Here is a 21825-nt window from a genome sequence, read left to right as displayed (position 1 = left end):
AGGCATGAGCCACTGCACCCAACCTCAAGCTCCATTTTGACCAATCCATTCCCCACCTTAGCAATACTCAGAAGGGTCCACACTCTACTTTCAGATGTCCAAACTCAGACACCGCACAGACTTCTACTTTAAAACTCTACCATCCTCCTGAGCTGCGCAGCAAGGGAGGCAGACAGAATTGGGACTCCCTGTTTAACCATTTACACAGCTGAGGCACAGAGAAAGGGAAGTGACTGCATGAATTCCCATCAACCTGAGACGGAGTCCAGGTCAAAAGGTGGCTCCATCGGAACCCAGACACACATCCATACTCAGGGTACATTTCCTCGAGGTTTCCTGAAGGAGTATGTTTTCGGCTATGCCAAGGATGTATTGAAAGGGAGAAGGGAGATAACTATCGCTAACAAATCACTAGAATCCATCAGTCTTAAGCACGAGACAGGAGGATTGGGCAGGAAGTATTTAAGCCCACTCCACTCCCCCAGTCATCAGATTCACCCAGCAATCTTTGCGAATACAGGTTCAGATTCCCAAATCCCATAGATCCTCAGGAAGATGATCTTGGAAGCCCTAGACATTCTGAATTGGAATCTGAACCTGTATTGTCAAAGATTGCTGGGTGAATCTGATGACTGGGGGAGTGGAGTGGGAGTCAATTGGTACCAAATCCAGTTTATGATATAGCCTGCTTGACCATGAGGTTAGGAGACATGAGAACATGTTGCAAAATGGGCCGAGAGAGGAGAGAGAAACTTCATAGTTCCACTTCCAGCTCAAAGACCTAGTTGTGGGACTCAAACCAAGGCTTTGCAGCCAGTTCCTACGCACAGCAGGGCTGTGAAATTGGTGGGTGGCCTGCCAAGCCTCTCTGAGGACTGTGACTTTACTATCTGCTGGGATGTTCCAACAGGTAGGGTGTCAGCTCTGGAGAGACCCTCCCACTCTCTGAATACAACCACAAGTCAATCAAGTCAATTGAGAATTCACAGCTGGAAGAGCTCAGCCCCTCTCTCTGCTCCATTTCACTCTTAGCGAGTTAAAGGGATACATGTGGGGAGATTCCTTTAACAGATCCTTCTTTCGAGTTGATGGACTTACTGCTATTATTCAGGGACTGGAATGTACATTTCATCCCCCAACGTAGGAAAGCAAACCTCAGGGGTGGGCCCTGCTCCCCTGCAGGCCCAGTCTCATTCCCCTCCCAAATCAACAGGGGCAGTCTGCTCACCTCCACAGTGGGTGAAGCCATACAGAGTGTACCCTTGGTTGCAAGCACAAGCAAATGTGCCAGGGTGGTTGATGCAGCTGTGGTCACAGGTCCTATCCAAAGAGCACTCATCCACATCTGTAATGGTCAAAGCGAGAGGGGAGCTGAAACCCACTCCAAGGGATGAGTGAAGAATAGGTTTATGATAAATACCAGTTGCTGACCAACACAAAAACAATACACACCGGGTAAAAAACATTATCCATTCTCCTCACTTGCTTGTGTTAAAGAAAGTGTGGAGCAGCCCACACTTTATACTCACTGCTATGGCCCTCATTTCCACATTCTGTTGCAAACTGCACTCGCCTCAAAGCTCAGTTGATCTCTCTCACCCATGCGTACTTGCAGGGCTGAGTAATTTAAAATGTTTAAATGAAGCCAAATGATACCTAAAAGGGGTTTTGTAAGCTCCAACGTGCTAGCAATTGTCACATAACTATTGACTGGTCAGACAGCAATAGTAATTTATTAACTATGGCAAATTGAAAGTTGAAACACCTGGTTTGGAGGTGAATCTAGTTCCCATTCCTTTCTGATCTCAGAATTAGTCTTCTGGCCCCAAGAGGCCAGTTAATCCTGGGTTTTCATGCCCGCTGCACTGAAAGAATGCATTAATACAAATATGCTCAGTAATTTTCACTTTGCAGACCCTGAAATGTGGTAGTTCCGCTCTACACTGGATGCTCTTGGCTGATACCTTGGTTTGTTCCTCCCCCATGTTCCAGGCCCACGTGCCCACTATCCTCCTTGTTCAGTGTGGAAGCCTTCTTGACTGCAGCTGGGGTCATACACAGCAGCCTCTGGAGGCTGCATTTGTCCATCTCATCATCTCTTTTCCCCAGGTCTGGCCCTCAACCTCTTTCCTGTAGGCTGGACTTTGAGTGCTTCACTCTCTGAGCTCTTTGGAGCATTTTATCAGAGTTACGACTTGTGTCTCCAAATAGATAAATCAGGACCAGTGCAGCACGCAGTCGAGGCCAACAAGACCACTGCTAGACCACTTCTTCAACACCGAGTGTGCCATGAGAAACTATGTTAATAAAACAACATTTAGAAGGAACAGGAAGAATGGAAAAGCAAAATAAAAAAGGGCAAACTCTTGCAAAACCTCTTTACACCTAGCTTTTCCCAGAAATCCTGGCATTTCTTCAGTAAATTTGTTCTGTGCAAATATTTGTTCTACCAAGACAGATCAGTGAAAAATGAGAAAAACCCAGTTTCTTCCCTAGGAATTGATGCCATTTTATAAAAATCTGTTATTAATATCAGCAGTTGTCGAGAAAGTGGACTTGTTCAGTAGCTGACTTTGGCTGCTCAGTACGGGCTCTCGCTTTGCCAAAAATAATGAGATCACTTTTCTAATTCCTTTTTAATGTGTTTACACAGCTTCAACAGTATTGCTTGCTCTATACCTTAGGAAACATTATGTGGAACAGCAAATTTGCTTTCCAAGTCAAACCGAAGAAAACCACACAATAATTACCTAGAATTAACTAACTGAATTTAAAGGGGAACATACTTGAACTGCCTGACAAATTATGTATTAAGAGCAAACCAAGAGAAAAAACAAACATCACACCATGTTTTTTTAAAAAAGGTAATGCTATATCTTTTTTTCTAAAATGAAATCAGATGTTATATTCTAATTTTTATTTAATTCTGAGGGGTTTTTTTGTTTTTTATTTTGAGATGGAGTCTCACTCTGTCACCCAGGCTGTAGTGCATTTGCGTGATCTCGGCTCACTGCAACCTCTGCCTCCTGTGTTCAAGCGATTCTCCTGCCTCAGCCTCCCAAGCAGCTGAGACTACAAGTGCCTGCCACCATGCCCTCCATCACATTTGCCTAATTTTTGTATTTTTAGTATAGACAGGGTTTTGCTATGTTGGCAGACTGGCCTCCCAAAGTGCTGAGATTACAGTGGGAGCCACCACACCCGGCCTAATTCTGAGATTTCTAACAGAATAAATTAGGTAGTCCTTATTCCCAAAAATGCACAAGAATACATGGCAGCATATCTTTCCTGAGAACTTCTTCCTGCACATCAAAGGGAAAGTGCTCATCTAAAAACATAAAACAGCTTCCCCCACCCAAAACAGTTAACACTAACAACAACGGCTACCCAGAAAAGTCCCCTTACCACAGCCCTTATATGGAAAGGATGCATTTGAGGAGTCTGAAATCCTCTCTAAGGATCAACAAGCATCTCCTCCTCACAAGCCCTCCCCGTCCCTCTCTGCCTTCCTTCTCTTCAAAGAGCAAAGGCTGGTCACTTAAAACAAGCGCTGGGCCGGGTGCGGTGGCCCAAACCTGTAATCCCAGCACTCCGGGAGGCCAAGGCGGGCGGATCACCTGAGGTCAGGAATTCGAGACCAGCCTGGCCAACATGTGAAACCCTGGCTCTACTAAAAATTCAGAAATTAGCTGGGTGTGGTGGCAGGTGCGTGTAATCCCAGCTACTCAGGAGGCTGAGGCAGAAGAATTGCTTAAACCTGGGAGGCGGAGGTTGCAGTGAACCAAGATGGTGCCACTGGACTCCAGCCTAGGCAATGGTGAGAATCTATCTCAAAATAAATAGCTTTAAAAAATAAAACAAGCGCCGTAAAAAAGAGACCAACTGGCACATAATCTTGATCATAGAATAACCACAACTTTTTGCTGAGGGGGCATGTTAACTAAATCTATAGACTATTGCCATCAACTTTTGTGGGATAAATAACGTTAAAGGAATTTTAGAAAAGGAAAATTGTTCATAATCTCAACACCCCACTGCAACCCTGTTTGCATTCTGTTTTCCATTCCATTTCTAGCAGTGAGCTCCGCTATAATCACATCAGATGGGTTCTTTAAGGTGTTCTCTAACCATTAACCGCTTAATTTCCAAAATATACCTGTGAGCTACGTGAGTGTTTTTATTCTACCTAATGGACAAAATGAGTGAAGCCTTAAGTCATACATTTTATGAAGAAAAAAAATGAAATGAGTGAAGCCTAGGATAAAAGTTGGATTAGTGGCCCTGTCAAGAAGCCTGATAAGCCAGTCTCTGCCAGGAGGGGGTTACGTGGTCTCTGCTCCAACCAGTGGGCCGTTGCATGGCACAGTTATGTTTTCAGCACATACCTTGGCAAGACTTCTCATCTGTTAATAATTTAAATCCTTTTTTGCAGCTGCAGTCAAAACTGCCCACGGTGTTTTTGCAGAAATGATCACAACCTCCATTGCGGGTCTGGCACTCATCAATATCTGCAACAGGCAAGCATCGGGCACATCAGAGAGCAACACTTGCCTCATTTTCCACAGCTCCCTGACGGGCCATTGTGTGTGTTCATTAGTCTCTGCAATCAAAAGAAAACTCACAAAAGCATTTAAGAATGTTTGCTGATGTTTTTAACCTTGCACATGTTTTCTTCTCTGACTGTTAACCAGTTTTGAAAGACAAGTGTTTCATCATCTTGAGAACTCTGACTTGTGATGCCCTTGACTGGCATTAAGGAAACAAACTCTGGGAAAAAAATGATGATGTCCTATTATATTCTCATCTTTGTATTGCTCTCTCAAGATAAGATGGGTCCCTTTAGTATACCATATATTCAAGTTTAATGATTAAAGCTATAAAGGACTGCAGCATTTGTTTTGGCAAGTTACACAATGATCAAATAGCTTCAATGTTTTAAAATGATTCCTGATACTCAATCTTATCTTTCCCAGTTTCGTCTGGTAATTGGTTATCTGCTTTTTATCATGCTAAAGGACTAATCCTTTGTACTCTTGCCTGCGAAATACAAGCAAGTCATTGGGGTCTCTCTTCATCAGTAAAAGTTAATGGTACAGTTATTCATTAAGTCCTCTGGATAAGTATCTTGACTACTATTTACATAAAAATCTCTAGGCCATTATGTATGATACGTTGATATTATCTCTTGCAAATGAATGCTTCCTTTAACTGCCTTTTTCTAATAAGGCCACGGTCTGAAACGAATTATTTGATGCTTGTAGAGGCTAACCTCCTCAACAATTAGTGTAATTAAGTTGGTTATAATTAAGCTCACTCAACTATAACCTTCCACTAGCCAAGGGAAAAAAAAGCTTCCATTGATATGAATCATAAGCAAATCTGGAGTCACTTGGAGTATAGAGGGTATGCTCCCTTTATCCCCACATGTTAGCAACGTGGGTCTTCCCTCCATAACCGGGCACCCAGCCTCCCTGGAGAGGTGAAGGCTACCTTTACACGTCTTCCCATCCAACTGGAGAGTGAATCCAACAGGACAGCTGCAGCGAACACCTGTCGAAGTATCCTTACAGGTGCGGTCACAGCCTCCATTGTTGACAGCACACGTTTCTGGCGAGGAGGTAAAAAAAGGCAATTAGCTTCCTAAAGGAGTGCTGATACAGTTGACGAAGGTCATGGAAGCCAAGCAGCATGGTGGGGTACTCATGGTTACACCCCAGGTCTCTGCTACCTGTAGATGGGCTAGAAGGAGAGCAGGTGCAGCTAAATGAATTCTAGTTCCTGAGGAAGACTGTCAGGGTGACCAGAGGGATAAAGATGTCTCCCAACCTGCAGAGCCACTCCCCCTACTGGCAGATTGAAAGCCACTGAAAGTTCCTGCTGATCTGCAGCCAGCAACCTGCTAAGTAGGACCGCGTCTGGCAGGCTAGAGGTGAGTGCAGAACAGGACAAATGGGATGGTCCTTTCTTAATCTTGAATCTTCTCCTCTCAATATGAGTAATGTGCAAAGCAAGAGTGGGTAAGCATTGCCGCCGCAACCACTGCCTTGTTGCAGACTCCTGGCTTCACCCTTGTAAGTTCACCACCAATTTACTCAAGTTAGAAGTTTCACTTTCCCTGAAAGGAGAAAACCCTGTCATAACCACCTGAAAAATAAGCCACATTGTTAAATCGCAACTATGGAGATGAGAAACAATAAGCAAACAGCCTTCTGGTTCTGTATCTCATACAGTTAGTCCAAGTAATAGACAAGTACTATTCAACAGTTATTGAATTGTTAGCCCATAGGCATCTAGAAACATGATTTTTTTTTCCATAGCTACCTCATTTTGAAGGCTGGGGGTCAGGTGTGGTGGCAGGGGTGGTGTGGTGGCTTACCCCTGTAATCCCAACACTTTGGGAGGCCAAGGTGGGAGGATGGCCTGAGGCCAGCCTGGGCAACATGGTGAGATGCCCATCTCTACAAAAATTTTTAAAAATTAGCCAGGCATGGTGACACACACCTGTGGTCCCAGGTACTCAGGAGGCTGAAGCAGGAAGATCACATGAGCCCAGGAGGTCGAGGTTGCAGTGAGCCATGTTTGTGCCACTGCACTCCAGCCTGAGCAGCAATGCTAAGACCCTGTCTCAAGAAAAGAAGAAAAAAAAAAACCCTGAAGGGGACAAGCTTAATCCTAATTAAACATGTAGATACAACATGTATGTTTATCTCTGTTCCTTTCAAAACCTCACAAATATGAGAATAAATAATAGATTTTTTAAAGTACAAATCCTTAAAGACAAAGAAAACACAATAGATGAAAGATGTCAAATATTCTGGAAGTGGTATGTTAGCGGAAAAGCAGTATCTGGCATAGAAGAAAGCTAGATCCTAGTGGTCTGCAGAAGGGGTGCTGACAACTAGTAAACTCATGTGAGCCCCAGAATCCTGGAAAGACTCAGGAATTGGATGTATCAAGTTATTCTAGAGGCAGAGATGAGGACGGAGTTAAAAACAGGAAGATCAGACAGGGGGCTAGGGGAGGGACAGCATTACAAGAAATACCTAATGTAGATGACAGGTTGATGGGTGCAACAAACCACCATGGCACGTGTACACCTATGTAACTAACCCGCACGTTCTGTACATGTACTCCAGAACTTAAAGTATAATTTTAAAAATAACCAGGGAGATTAATGGAGAATCTGCATCTGAAAGAGATAAACCCCAGAGTTCCTCCTTAATTCCATATAGCCATGTGACTACCCCTCTCCTATTCTGGCTATAGCAGAGAAGTCTGGACCAGAGAGGCACCAGGCTCAAGGGCACCAAGAATAGCAGAGGAGAAGAGGGAGGTGCCATCAGGTGAAAGTCTATATCCTGCAAAGAGATCTCAAACCCTCTTGCCCCTCCCCCCAGCTCCCTCAGCTCCCTTCTGGCAGATTTAAAGCCACTGAAAGTTTCAAAAAGCTATGTTAAAATAACAAAAGCTATGTTGAAACAACACTGCAACCCAGGATGCCAGCAGCTAAGCCTACAGGCAGGTGAATGAAGGACTCCTCTCCAGCTAAATTGACTTGCCCAAGCAAAAAACCTAACAGTATTAGCATTCAAGGATCTCCAGATGAAATGGTAAGTTACTGCCTGGACACTCAAACATGAAGCCCACCAGTCAATAGAATATCCAACTGGCTTTTTAGTATTTCACTATTAAATATGAAAAATCGGTCAAGAATCGCTAGACGTTTCTGGAAAGCCTCTAATACGGAATAAATACACCAGATCAAACAAACAGAGAAAAAGAAACTTGGAGGAAACAAAGATAATCTAGAGAACAGAAGAGGAGTTAAAATATTATAATTAATTTCCTCAGGGAGATAAGAAAAGCATCCATGAAATAAGAGTAGGTTCCTAAAACAAAAGACCAAAGTAAAATTCTCGAAAAATTAAAATATGAAAATGAAAAATTTTAAAGAATCCCATGGAAAGATTAGAAGAAACAAACGAAAACTCTCCTAGAAAGCAGAACAAAAATATAAAGGAGAGAAAAGAGAAAGAACAAAAATACAAGGGAGAGAAAAGAAAAAAAAATTAGAGAGCGAATCCAGGAGTCACAACAGCTAGCTAATAAGAGTTCCAGAGGGAAAGGACAGTGAAAATGGAGTGAAGAAATTTATCAAAGAAGATGGGCACAGCAGCTCACATCTGTAATCCCAGCACTTTGGGAGGCCAAGGCGAGTGGATCACTTGAGGCCAGAAGTTCAACACCAGCCTGGCCAACATGGCAAAACCCCATCTCTACTAAAAATTAGCCAAGCATGGTGGCATGTGACTAGTCTCAGCTACTTGGGAGGCTGAGGCAGGATAATTGCTTGAACCCAGGAGGCGGAGGTTGCGGTGAGTCAAGATCGCACCATTGCACTCCAGGCTGGGTGACAGAGTGAGCTGTCTCAAAAAAAAAACACACACACACGAAAAGAAATTTGTCAAAGAAAAAAAATGAAAGAAAATTTCTCAGAACCAAGGGACTTGAATGTTCATATTGAAAAGTACTCACAATAGGTGGGCAAAATCCCACAATAAGGAACATTATTGTAAAATTTCAGATCACTGGGGACAAGGAGAAGATCCTGGAAGTGTTCAGAGAGAAGCTTTCACAGGCTTCATACAAAGGATCAAGAATAAAAATGAGTTTAAACTTCTCAAAACAACACTGCCTTCTTGAAAACAATGGAGCACTAACTTCAAAACAGTGATGGAAAATTCTTTCCAATTCTGACTTTTACACTGTGCCAAAATTCTCAATAAAGAGTGCAGATTGAATATAAAGGCATTTTCAGGCATGCAAATATTTAAATACCTCTATCTCATTCACTGGATAAACTAACAAGAGACAAGATGAAGAGTCCACTCAACAGGAGACTGGCAAAAGGAATTGTAGGCTGATGGTAAATGCCCAGATGAGAGACATGCCCTCAGCCAAGATATCCAGGCCCTGCTAGGGCAGGCTGGAAGCCTCCGAGGAAATTTTTTACGAAGAAAATTGAATTGATAAGTTACCTACACTGTATTTGAACACATTAAAAAGTGTTTTATAGCTTTATGTCAGAAATTTGTAAAAGAACAGGTAAGAGGTACTTAGAAAACTAAGTAAACAAAGAAAATATAATAGCACATTACATAACTCAGGTGAATCATATTTAGCTATTCAAAGTCACAATAATGTAAGCACGTAATATTGACTTAAATCGTGAGAAGACTATATGAAGGGTATAGGGAGAGAGCAGATGTGTGTGTGTTTTGAGTGGAGAAGCAGTGAGAGCTAAAGCCTAGTCTTTCACAGAAACATCAAGAAATAACTAAGGCCAAGCATGAAGGCTCACATGTATAATCCAAATATTTTGAGAGGCCAAGGTAGGCAGATTGCTTCAGCCCAGAAGTCAAGACCAGCCTGGACAACATGGCGAAACCTCTTCTCTACAAAAAATACAAATAGTAGCCAGGTGCAGTGGCGCATGCCTGTTGTCCAGCTACTCAAGAAGCTGAGGTGGGAGAATCCCTCGAGCCTGGGAGATGGAGGTTGCAGTGAGACATGATCACACCACAACACCCCAGCCTGAGGGCAACAGAGTTAGACCCTGTCTCAAAAAAAAAAAGAAAAGAAAGAAAGTAAGAAGGAAAGCAATAACTGTATAACCTTCATTTTTCAGAAATATGGGAGAGGAGGAATCAGAAGAAGAAACAACTAGAAGAATTGAATATTGTTGTCCCTGGCAAATGGGATGAGGAAACGGGAAGTTATGAGACAAGGAAATGATGCAATTCATTACAATCCTAAAAGTAATTAAGTTTCTTTGTTACTCATATGTACTATTTTCACTTAAGACAATGAAAAATGATAATTTCTAAAGAACAGAAAAGAGCTCAGAAAGGTTACCTGCTTGGTAACCAATGGCTGTATGATATCTTGCCCGACTGTTAAATCCAGAAACTGTCAAAAGATGGGTTTTGTTTAGGTTGAGCCGAACTTTCTCCAGAAGGAGTAACGCACCAAAGGATCTGTCTGACTCCCAACCCCTGGCCACCACCTCTATTTCTGCTTGTCTCCAGCCTGACTGCTGGACCTGCAGGCAGGCCTTCCCTTGTCCGACAGTCAAGTGCTGCCTGTCTCCATTCATTTCTCCGCCATTATCATCAGCTGAGTCAGAAACAGAAGACTCAGTGGACACAAAAAAGGACTAGCCACCATTCTGAGCTAGAGGCTGCTTCAGAAGAAGAGAGCTGACTTCACTGCCCACCCACTCGGTCCCAGGCACTGGACTCCGGGCACCTTTGCATATTATTATTTTAATTGAGCATGCTGACTGATATGGTCAGGCTTTATTTCCCCACCCAATCTCATCTTGAGTTATAATCCCCATAACCCCCTTGTGTTAAGGGAGAGATCAGGTGGAGGTGATTGGATCATGGGGGTGGTTTCCCCCATGCTGTTCTCATGATAATGAGTGTGTTCTCATGAGACCTCATGGTTTTACAAGTGTTTGGTAGTTCCTCCTGCATTTATTCTCCTTCCTGCCACCTTGTGAAGAAGGTGCCTTGCTTCCGCTTTGCTTTCCACCATGAGAGTAAGTTTCCTGAGGCCTCCCCAGCCAAGTGGAACTGTGAGTCAATTACACCTCTTTCCTTTATAAATTACCCAGTCTCAGGCAGTTATTTATGGCAGTTTGAAAATGGATGAATACACTGGCCCTAAGAAGTAGACTATTACATCCATTTCAAAGAAAGACCAAAAGACAGAGCCTCAGGGAAGTTTGCCAAGTCTTACAGCTAGGTGGGGGCTGTGCTGGGATGTTAACCTGATTATTCTGATGGCCATGAAACCAGGGGTCTTGCTTAGTTGGTGATTAAGCAACAGCACTGGTGAAGAACGGACATACACCCTGGCTTCACAGGGGCTGCTCACCCCAGTCCAGCTGGTCTGAGGGCATGTGGCTCCCAAATTCAGGTCTGATGCAATAAGTTGGGAAGAGAAAGGGACAATGGCAGTGGCCAAGTGAGGAGTGAAGGCGCCTACCCATAAGCAGCCGCCGTTTCACCCGTTTATCCCCATCCACCACTGATGTGGCATTGCTCTCTGTCACCTCCAGGGCAGTGTCTTCCCGCTCTACAAGAGAAGCAAAAGAGCACAGTTCTCAGACTGAATGAGTTAGATTGTTCATCCCCTGTACAACCACATTTGCTGAAATCCCAGACATGAGAACAATGTAAGATATGTGACTCTCTTCACACAATAAAAATGTGTTATAATGAGGCTCTGTGGGAGACACAGCATGTTAAAGGGCCCTAGATCCTCAGCAAACATTAAACACGGAAAGGTTTTGGAAGTATATTGCACTGACCAAAAAAACACTATAATGCAAGCTTCAGATTCACTCCAGTCCCCTGAGTCCAGGACAAAAGGAGCCTTGGGCCTGGAAACCTCTAAAATGGAGCTAGCGAAGGACACACCGTGAAGGGCAGGGCAGGCATCCCGACAGAAATATGCAGCCAGGGCTCCTGCTGGCCAGAAGTGCTGCACAATCACAAACAGCTCTAACTTCATGTTGCCCTGGCCTCTTAGGATGTGTTGTACCAGTCTCCAGAATACCAGCATTAGGAGCAGCCTGGTCCAGGAGAGGAGGAAGGGCTTTCCAAGGTCACACCGGGAGAGAGGGTCTCCCCGCAGGCCGAGACCAATCCCACTGCAGCATGCAAAGCAGCACAGGGCCGGTTTGGGGGCGTCGTGAGGGGGGTGGGTGGCAAATGCACCAGAAACAGCTTGAATCTGTGCTAAACACCATGAAGGGGTAGGGGTAGGGGAAGAGGACAGGCAGGCTGGGGCAGACCCTCACTCAGTGTTGGGGTCACCACTCACCAAGGCAGCTCCTCCCATCTGTGTGCATCTTGTACTGTGGATGGCAGCTGCACTCTGGGCCGTCAGCTGTATCTTCACAGGAGTGCTGGCACCCACTGTTTCCATGGTAACAGGTCACTGAGAGCAAAATGAATCAATACATAAAGCATTGAGATTTCCACACCCAGGGCTGTGTTTGCTTCAAAGAAACTCTGATTTTCATTCTGCAAATATTTGCACATCTAACACATGCCAGGCATGGTGCACGAAAGAGATAACTCCGAGTCAGACCCTGTGGTGTCTGTGTAAGCAGACAGTTACAATGCAAATCGTAGCAATGCTGAAACATGGGTTTAAACAGGAAGAGGGAGATGGGAGAGTTGCGGGGAGCAGTTTTTGTTTTTTTTTTTTTGAGATGGAGTCTGGCTCTGTCGCCCAGGCTAGAGTGCAGTAGTGCGATCTCAGCTCACGGCAACCTTCACCTCCCAAGCTCAAGTGATTTTCCTGCCTCAGCCTCGCAAGTAGCTGGGATTACAGGTGTGTGCCACCATGCCCGGCTAATTTTTGTATTTTTAGTAGAGACAGGGTTTCACTGTGTTAGCCAGGATGGTCTCGATCTCCTAACCTTGTGATCCTTCTGCCTTGGCCTCCCAAAGTGCTAGGATTACAGGCGTGAGCCACCATGCCCAGGTGAGATTTTTATCATAAAAGGGAAATTATACCAAGAGATTCTAGACCACTGCTTTGTCCTATCTAGAGAAGTTTACCTATCAATACAGCTGTATGGGGGCTTTGGAAAATGCTATAGCAGTTTATGCTGGAATAAAACAGACAATATTTAATTTGTGTATATATATATATATGTCAGAATTTCTCTCATCAGATTCAATCTAGATTAGGTAGAAGGAAAGATAATCACAGGATGATTCAGCACACAATTAATGTGACATTAACCAGTCATTTTTAAGACTATGTATGAATGCATTGATGATAGGCCAAAAAAAAAAAAAAAATCCAGCTACAAAACTATCTACTCATCAAACTGTTAACCATGTTTACTTCTGGCAAGGGAAATGGGAGGGAGGAAACTGCAGGTTTTCTTTTCTTTTTTTTTTCTTTTAGATGGAGTCTCACTCTGTCACCCAGGCTGGACTGCAATGGCACGATCTCAGCTCACTGCAACCGCCACCTCCCGGGTTCAAGCAATCCTGCCTCAGCCTCCTGAGTAGCTGGGATTACAGGCGCTCGTCACTACACCTGGCTAAATTTTTTATTATTAGTAGAGACAGAGATTCTCCATGTTGGTCAGGCTGGTCTCAAACTCCCGACCTCAGGTGATCCTCCCACCTCAGCCTCCCAAAGTGCTGGGATTACAGGCGATGTTTTCTTTATATGCTTTGGAGTGTTTGTATTTTACATAGGCCCTTTGTAATTTTTCTAATTTAAAAGAACTAATTACATATTTGTGGTGTCCTGTGATTATAGGTATGTAAAAATTGTGTATGCATACAAACAACAACTAAATAGGAATATGAAAAATTGAAACAGCTGGTTATGTGGTGAGATTGTAGATCTTATATTTTCTTTATTAATTCCTCAAATATTATAACATTATTTGAGCAGTGCTATCTTAAAGACATTTAAAGTCTTTAAAAACAAGCTTATAGGCGCTCCCCCTTCAGCAACTGTCCCCTGAAAGACTTTGAAATGTTAAGGGTCTCACCCCACAGGGAGTCTTGGAGGGCCTGGGTACTCCTTTCAGAGATCTCGAGGTGGGATAAGTGGTCTCCACGCTGCTTAGCCCACTGGAAGCCCCCAAGGACAGCCTGACTTTGAGGGGCCCTAAGAGCCTGTCAGAACCTGCTGCTTGAGTGTGACGGTGGCACCAGCCCTAGCTTGGACGGCTTTGAGGTGGCACTCTGCTTTGTGAGGGAGACAATGGAAAGAAGTCCCTCACCAGCGAAACTGTCCCCTCATCTCTTACTCACCATAAACCCCAGTCCCTACCAAATGGCCGGGGTCTTCTGTCCATGGCTTTGGGAATGTTCCTAAAGGGAACCCCTCAGCACTTCCCCTGGCATAAATCACGCTTTAGGGACACCATGGATTGCCAGTGGTTTCCTGTTTCACAGGTGGAGTTTTGTTACCACATCATGGTGCTGCAGCCACGGCCGATCATGTAGGCCACTCATTCACCCACATATTAAACACGTGTGCTGAGCACATCCCGTAGGAGGCAGCAGGGGCAGACTGAGAGGAAAAATGAGACGAGATCCCTGACTTGGAGGGGCTCATAGCTGGGAGACAGGCACATCAACACGCAAGTCAATCCAGAGCTACACGACTGAGGAAAGTGCTGTGGGAGCCAAAGTGCGAAATGGCTGCCCTGTCTGAAGCACCCCGGAGGCTTCTGATAGCAGAGGATGGTAGCAGGGGGATCAAGAGCACAGCTTTAGAGCTCAACAGGCCAGGGTTTGAACACTCATTTGCTGCTCACTCCCTGTGTGACATTGTTGTTTCACCTTCTGCACAACTCTGGCAACTGGAAACGTGTGTAATAACACCGAGCTCACAGGGCAGTGCTTGCAAGAATTAAATGGGACATGGCACATCTTGAGACAAGCCTTTGCACACAATAAATTCCCCACCAAAAGGTAGCTATTATGCTTATCCTTATTAGAAGTTAAACAGAATATTGAAGGTTGAGTGAGAGTCCACCATGCTAGGAAGGAAGGAGGGCTTGGGAAGGGCCTGGAGGCATCAAAGAATTTGGACTATTCTCCAATGCAAGAGGCCTAGTGTCTGCGGAAAGGAGGCAGAGGTGGTGGATGAGGGAAGCAGGGCCTGGTGGCAAAGAGCTGTGATTGCCAGATGAGGAAATTTGGTTTTATTCTGTAGCCACAGGGAGAACTGCCCCACAGCATTCATGTTCCTTACTCCTAAATTTCATTTCCTCCTGAAGAGTTCTTTTAAAATACACGGTGGCTCACACGTGTAAACCCAGCACTTTGGGAGGCCAAGGTGGGTGGATCACGAGGTCAGGAGTTCAAGACCAACCTGGCCAACATGGTGAAACCCCATCTCTACTAAAAATACAAATATTAGCTGGGCATGGTGGCGCACACCTGTAATCCCAGCTACCTGGGAGGCTGAGGCAGGAGAACTGCTTGAATCAGAACTCGAGAGGTGGAGGCTGCAGTGAGCCAAGATCACGCCACTGCACTCTAGCCTGGGCTACAGAGCGAGGCTCCATCTAGAATAATAATAATAATAATAAATACAAAATAAAATATAATATTATTTCCCTTCCCTAAGGGAGACTATCCTTCTGCTGTGAACAAGCACTTGGTAGAGGTTGGTATCCCATGCCAGCTGCCTTCCCTGCTGCTACAGCCATGCCTTGAGGTGGTGCTCCTGAGCTGGGCCACAGAAGGCAGCATCTGGAATACGACGGTTCCCATGGCAGGTACGCAGTGGCCCGTACTTACAGATGCAGTCTCTCTGGTTCTTGGCCAGCTCAAAACCGGGCCTGCATTCACAGGCGATGCTGCCCCTTGGGGCTTCCTTGCAGATGTGACTACAGCCATGATCCTTATTCATGCAGCTCAGACCCTCTGTAAAACAGCAGCACACAACAGGTGACAGGCTGTGGTCAGAATCCTGAGCCCTGGGAGAGCAGCAAAGGGCTAAGGAGAAGCCCACAGACCTGTCTGCCTAGGTCTCCATCAGCCCCTCATGTGAAAAGGATATGTTATTAAAATCAATCTGGGCCAATCAACAGCATGAAAAATTTCTTCTGTCACCCAAGAGATATGATGTCTCAACTCTCCTAATGAGATGGGAGCCCTCCAACACACTCCATCTAGAGCTCTCCATCTGGTACAGAATCAGAGCCTGCTGACCCCAGGAACTGCCACTCACACTCTCATCTCTGCCATGTCTTTACCCAAGAGCTGATCAAGAATGTAAAGAGAAAAGGAGAATCCTCCTAAGAAAAGGTGCAGATAGAATGATCAACATTCTCAATTTTTTCACATACTCCTGAAGATAATTTTGAAAACATTTCAACTTCCCTCTCCACCCCCACCAATCCCACCCCTTGGAGGTGAGGATGACTGCGGCATTTTGGCATTCTCATGTGGACCACACGCCTAGGGATCTCTCTTATGTGACCACCCTCAGCTACTCCCTTGGTCCCTCCCTCAGGGCATAAGCCTCTGACAGACAGTGTCACACAGCAACAGCAACAGGAGCAGAGTGAGGGAGAGAGTGAGCAGAGAGAGAAGGAGGGAGCGTGCTCATGCACGTGGTAGCTGCTGTACAATTATTTTGAGGTATACTGTAAATTACTATTAGGTTCAACCTTGTAGTAATGATGGTGGGAAGGGGAACAGCTGCTTCTGTTCCTGTACAGCTCAGCACACATCTAAATAAGGGGGCACTAGCAAGATAAATGCCCGTGTGGTTTACCAGCATTCTGCCTCATCCCATAACCAATTCTTTGAGATCCTGCTACCTGCCAGCATCCTGAAGGAATTCTTTTCATACCCTAGAGTATTTTCAAGACATCAGCTCAGTTTGTACTGCATTATTAATTATATGTTCCTGTGTTGCTTCTTTGTGTTTGTGCAATGCAACTCTAAAACATCTCTGAGTAGGGACTTGGTTGTTCTTGGCTCTCTACTGACGAGACACTCTCTGAAGGGCACTGTTTTCAACACAAATACAAAAAGCTTGCTTTCACTTCTCTAGAATCCAACACTTTTCTATATTGTGCCCCTAATACATTGGCCAACAGGTTCTAATGAAGTCAAAGTTCTCTCTCCAGCTCCCACGGCAGAGCTGTCAAACTGTGCCTAACAATTGTTTTAATACAAACAGATGCCATTCCTATTCCAAAAGACAGTGCAGGGGTTAATATATCCCATACTTTCCGGAGTCTCTCTTAAAACCTTCTTGCTCTTTTGCCTGACAGTTATGAGCTGTTTGCAGTCCAGCACTCAGTCTGCTGGTTGCTGGGATTCATTCATCCATGCCAAGGGTGGCTGTCAATTAACACAGAAAGAGACTTGCACTGGATTGGTGGAAAGCTTTCTCATGCTCTGGCTGGTATTTTTTCGAAGATGTGATTTGCTCCCCAGTACTGAGATGGTGGGGAGGTGACAGCAGCCACCAGAAGCAGTATTCTGTCCTTCTGAGAAGGCCCAGCAAGCACTGTGTTTGTCCTTGGGTCAGCAGAGCATGGGAAATAACCAGCACTCGAGGGTAAATACAACAGTGCCCAAGCAGGAACACCTGGAAAGTACACTCCCAAATACGCCAGCTGCTGCTGCTGCTGCTTTTTCACTCTGTTTACAAGTCTGTTAAGACATTTACAAAGTGACCTTTACTGCCTCAGAGTAATTTACCTATACAAGAAATATTTCTACATAAGAATGCCTGTGTGCCAGATGCCTCTGTGATACACTGAGAACCTGCCACCTGATGTCCTGCCACATCAAGCAACACCTGAAGTTACCAAGAGGTAACAGAGACTTACATGACTCTGGAAATGCTGACAGCCTTTCAAGAGGTGACCTCAAAGCCTTTCACAGTACCCTGACTTAAAACAAGACTACTGCTGGGGTGAGCAGATTAATCTGTTCCAAACAAGAGGGCCCAGCAAATGGCCCTAGCTCTTTCCAAAATTGGCCTGGTTGTCAAGTCCGGGAGGGTTTGTTCACCAGAAGGGAAACAGCTCAGAAACACCAAAAATCCCCCATTCTGGTGCACTCCAAGATCAGGGTTCCACTGAAGATTATTTCTGGAAACCAAATAAAAATATGCCTTGTGAACTGGGAGGAAAACATGACATAAAATGGGTAACAGGCCCTGCTGAAAGCACAGCCTCCGCTTTGCCACCCTGACACCTTCCCTGTTGCCCTGAAAAGGCATCAGTACACCAATTAAATATTCTCAGAACACACAAAACAAAAGAGGAGTGCTCATTCTGAGAGCCTGAGTACCCATGAATAGGAACAAAGGCGGGCCGGGGGTGATGTGTTTCTCTCCAGCCTACCCTCATTATATGGGTGAAAACACACAGTATCTTTATCACAGATTTGGAGTCCCTAAGGATTAAAAAAAAATCAATATCTTGAGCTGTCCCTCAGAATCAATGATTACGATGCCCTAAAGAACATTTTGTAAATGTTAAAAACAACAACAGCACTAGAAAATACTAGCTTCCTGTGTTACCTTCTTTTAATCACTTTTAAGGTATCTGCTGTGGGTTTTTAAGCCTACGACTTCATAGAGTTTAATGTGCACACCAGAAAGAAAATCCTAGAAGAAAACTTTTTACACACTGTTCTATTTGAAGAATCAAAACCCTAGGATGAAAAGGTTCTCCGATACCAATTGCTATAATCTGTTGGCTGACACTCCCATGAATTTGCCAAGCAATCAGGTTGAAACACAACATAAAATCACAGCAAGCACTTCCAGACCACAACTCAAATTCTTGGATTTTGGTTTTAGTTCCAGACAAAAATGTTTGCTTTAAATACTCTTCAGGGGATCCAAGAATGTCTGAATTGTAGAAAATTTAGAAAACACAGTTTGCAGAAAGGAACTGCATTTGTATTTGCTTCTGTTATGAGGAGCCTGTGTCTCTAATCAGTCTGGGGGCTAGCAGGAGGGGAGAGCAGGGCTGAGCCAGGGCTCTGGAAATGCAAGGATAAGAGGTGATCTTAATCACTACCAGCTGCTTTGTGACCGAATGGGACCCAGACTGAGAGTGCTCAAGCAAGGCTTTACCTGCAGGTCCCACATCCCTCCCCAGCCACCTGCAGAGGAAACCAGAGTGACTTCCCAGGAAGCAGCTTTGAGCAATCAAAAGGAGCGATGCCCTGAGATTCGGATCACTCTGTGTCACTGGCCTCTTAACTCATTCCCACCTCGAGTTCAGCCTATGTCGGACAAGGGTGCAGGGCATACCAGTGACCCCAGAGAATCTGGCAGGAAAATGAAACCCAACTGCTGCTTTATCAAGGGCCACACCTGGCACAAGATAAGAAATCTGCCTGATTAAACCAGTTCCTGCGACTTCCCTGCCACGAACACAGAATGAGCAGACTCCGGGTGATGATAACCATCAAACCCATTGGTCCCTGGGGGTTTCTCTGATGATTTTCTTAGTAGCCAAACAGGTGTTCTAGTTAGGTATAAGGTATGAGCCCATCATCCTTGGAAAATGAGACAAAAATAATCTTCTCTGAAGAAAACCTTGAAAAGTTACTAAGACCAGGATTAAAACAATCCACAAATTTGTGATTACACAGTAGAAGAACTTAAAATGACCTCGTTCTTAACTTATGGGAAAGAATAAGCAGCACATGCCCAAAGGGGTTAACAGGCTAATACTTAGGGCACTTCCCCTAAAAATAGGCAGATGCAACCAGGAGAGAAGCACAGCCACCAAAATGTGACTCTTTAGTATAAGAAAGGGCAGGGAAGAGTTAAAAGGATGACATTCAGTTAAAAACAACAGGCCACATGTATTTAATGCCTCTTCCTCTCAAGAATCTACTAAGTAACAGAGGAATTTTAAAAAGGTATAAACTCAGCCGGGTGTGGTGGCTCACACCTGTAATCCCAGCACTTTGGGAGGCCAATGCGGGTAGATCGCGAGGTCAGGAGTTCAAGACCAGCCTGGCCAACATAGTGAAATCCTGTCTCTACTAAAAAATACAAAAAAATTAGCTGGGCATGGTGGTGCGTGCCTGTAGTCCCAGCTACTCGGGAGGCTGAGGCAGGAGAATTGCTGGAACCCAGGAGCTGGAGGTTGCAGTGAGCCAAGATCGCGCCACTGCACTCCAGCTTGGGCAACAGAGTGAAGCTCAAAGCAAAGAGAATGAAAAAAGAAGGACATCAGAAGAAAAGAGTTTTCAGCAGATTTATGGAGGAATGGTAAATGGGGACATCAGCACAGAGAGTCTAGGGAGATAGCCCTTCTGCCCCTCAGAGCTCAAAAATGCAAAGAAGGAAGGGCCAGATCTAGCTTGGGGCTGAAAAGAGAGCACTTCATTGAAAGTCTGCATGGGAAGGACCCAGCCTCCTCCCTACCCGCCCAGAGCAGGGGGCAGGCTGACACTGGTGCTGTGGTTTTCAAAACCTTTTTGAAAAACTTGGCAGATCATCCACTATATTGCTCCTGAGACATCTAGTCATATTTGAAATACATTCTATATAAAGACTAGAATCAGAGAATGTGAGAGTTTGAAAGGACCTCAGAGCTCACCCAGTCCAGTGCACCTATTTGCCAGGTAAGGAAGTTCGAATAACTTGCCCACGGTTACCCAGCAGTGGAGTCTGGACTCGTCCTCAGGCCTCCAGACTTTCTATCCCTGTGCTTCTCCTCTAGAGTCAGTGTGTGTGTGCATGTGTGTGTGTGCACAAGGGAGGGGTCTCAGTTGTGACTCTGTTCCCATCCACAGCCGAGCAGAAGTACCTTCTGAGCGGTGAATGCAGGTGTGCTGATTGTCACTCAGGAAAAACCCCTCCTTGCAGCAGCACTCATAGCTCCCCATGACGTTGACACAGGTGTGCTGGCAGCCGCCATTGTTCTCCAGGCACTCGTCCACATCTGGAGGGAGAGAGGGATTAGCCTTTGCTTTGGTTACTGTTTCAATGCCTCACCCCACCCAGCAGCTCAGAGGCCCTGCTAAGCAAAAATGAGGTCCCTATTCATGTCCCTGCACCACAGAAGCTCTCAGAATCAAAGCCAGTGAGGTCCACAGATGATTACCCAGTTCTTTCAGGTCTGGGGCTCACTTGGCCAGGACCACCACATGAACACAAGATCATTAGTTCAGTAAATATTTGTCGAACACTTTCTCTTTCCAAAGCATGATGCTAGAGGAGACAGCAAAATATGGATGAGGGAAGATAAAATTCCTTCCCTTGGCTAGGTGCGGTGGCTCATGCCTGTAATCCCGGCATTTTGGGAGGCCGAGGCAGGTGGACCACCTGAGATCAGGAATTCAAGACCAGCCCGGCCAACATGGTGAAACCCTGTCTCTACTAAAATTACAAAAATTAGCTGGTCGTAGTGGCGCATGTCTATAATCCCAGCTACTTGGGAGGCTGAGGCAGGAGAATCACTTGAACCCAGGAGGTGGAGGTTGCAGTGAGCCAAGATCACGCCATTGCACTTCAGCCTGGGCCACAGAGCGAAACTGTATCTAAAAAAAATAAAAATTCCTTCCTTCTAGGAGCATGCCCTTCAGCAAGAGACAAATACACAAAATGGTTCTGAGATAAGGTAAAAGGTGGTACCAAGGAAAGAAGTCCCATCTTGTTGTGGGTTATCAGGATAAGCTAATGAAAGAGGGGCCCTTAGGATGTTCCAATTATAAAGGAGGGGAGAAGGGATTATAGGTGGAAGAGAGTGTGAGCAGTAGCACAAAGGCTGGGAGGCATGGAGTATATTCAGGTATCAGTGGGTCAGCCCATTTGGCTGGAGCATAGAGCACATGGAGGGAGTTTACAGGAGATACAGCTGGGAGGACAGACTGGGGTCACACTGTGGGATCTTGATTACCAGGCAAAGAAGTGCCTACTTAATTTGGGAAGCAGCTGGGAAGAACTAGAGTAGGGCAGAGTCTGGCTCTCAATTTGAGAAACATAATGCAGCTGCTGAGGGCAGGACAGAGGGAGGGGAAGAATGGGCAGCCTGGAGTCCAGCTTCACACATGCACCTGCAACAGCCACAGCTAGCGCTAGTGGGGACAGCACTGGGGCTGCCGGGGATGCTGGGAAGCAAGGCAGAGAAGACAGTGGGGTGGACAAGGTGCCTGCAGGGTCGGGCATCATTAGAGGACAGAAACTTGACACCAAGGCCTTCCAGAAGGGAAACAAGGAAGGCCAGTGCTGGGTACAGAAATGGGAATGGAGATATGGTTGCCCCTGAGC

The 21825-nt window shown here is 45.2% G+C and overlaps 1 protein-coding gene across 4 annotated transcripts in view; it reads right to left on the bottom strand.

The window, feature by feature from the left end:
• Positions 1–21825, bottom strand: part of SCUBE2 (signal peptide, CUB domain and EGF like domain containing 2) — an 83801-nt gene that overhangs the window by 40283 nt on the left and 21693 nt on the right. For all 4 annotated transcript variants that reach the window (XM_017500312.2, XM_017500314.2, XM_017500316.2 and 1 more), the window contains exons 4-10: positions 20363–20497; positions 15360–15485; positions 11893–12009; positions 11053–11142; positions 5491–5607; positions 4386–4508; positions 1229–1345 (exon numbers count right to left, since the gene is read on the bottom strand). In XM_017500312.2, coding sequence (XP_017355801.1) covers positions 1229–1345; positions 4386–4508; positions 5491–5607; positions 11053–11142; positions 11893–12009; positions 15360–15485; positions 20363–20497 — 825 coding nt within the window. The remainder of the gene's footprint in view (positions 1–1228; positions 1346–4385; positions 4509–5490; positions 5608–11052; positions 11143–11892; positions 12010–15359; positions 15486–20362; positions 20498–21825) is intronic.

This window comes from Cebus imitator, unplaced genomic scaffold, assembly GCF_001604975.1.
Source record: "Cebus imitator isolate Cc_AM_T3 unplaced genomic scaffold, Cebus_imitator-1.0 Scaffold265, whole genome shotgun sequence".
Taxonomy (NCBI): domain Eukaryota; kingdom Metazoa; phylum Chordata; class Mammalia; order Primates; family Cebidae; genus Cebus; species Cebus imitator.
The sequence above is the reverse complement of the archived record's forward strand: the minus strand, read 5'-3'. Positions and strand labels throughout refer to the sequence as shown.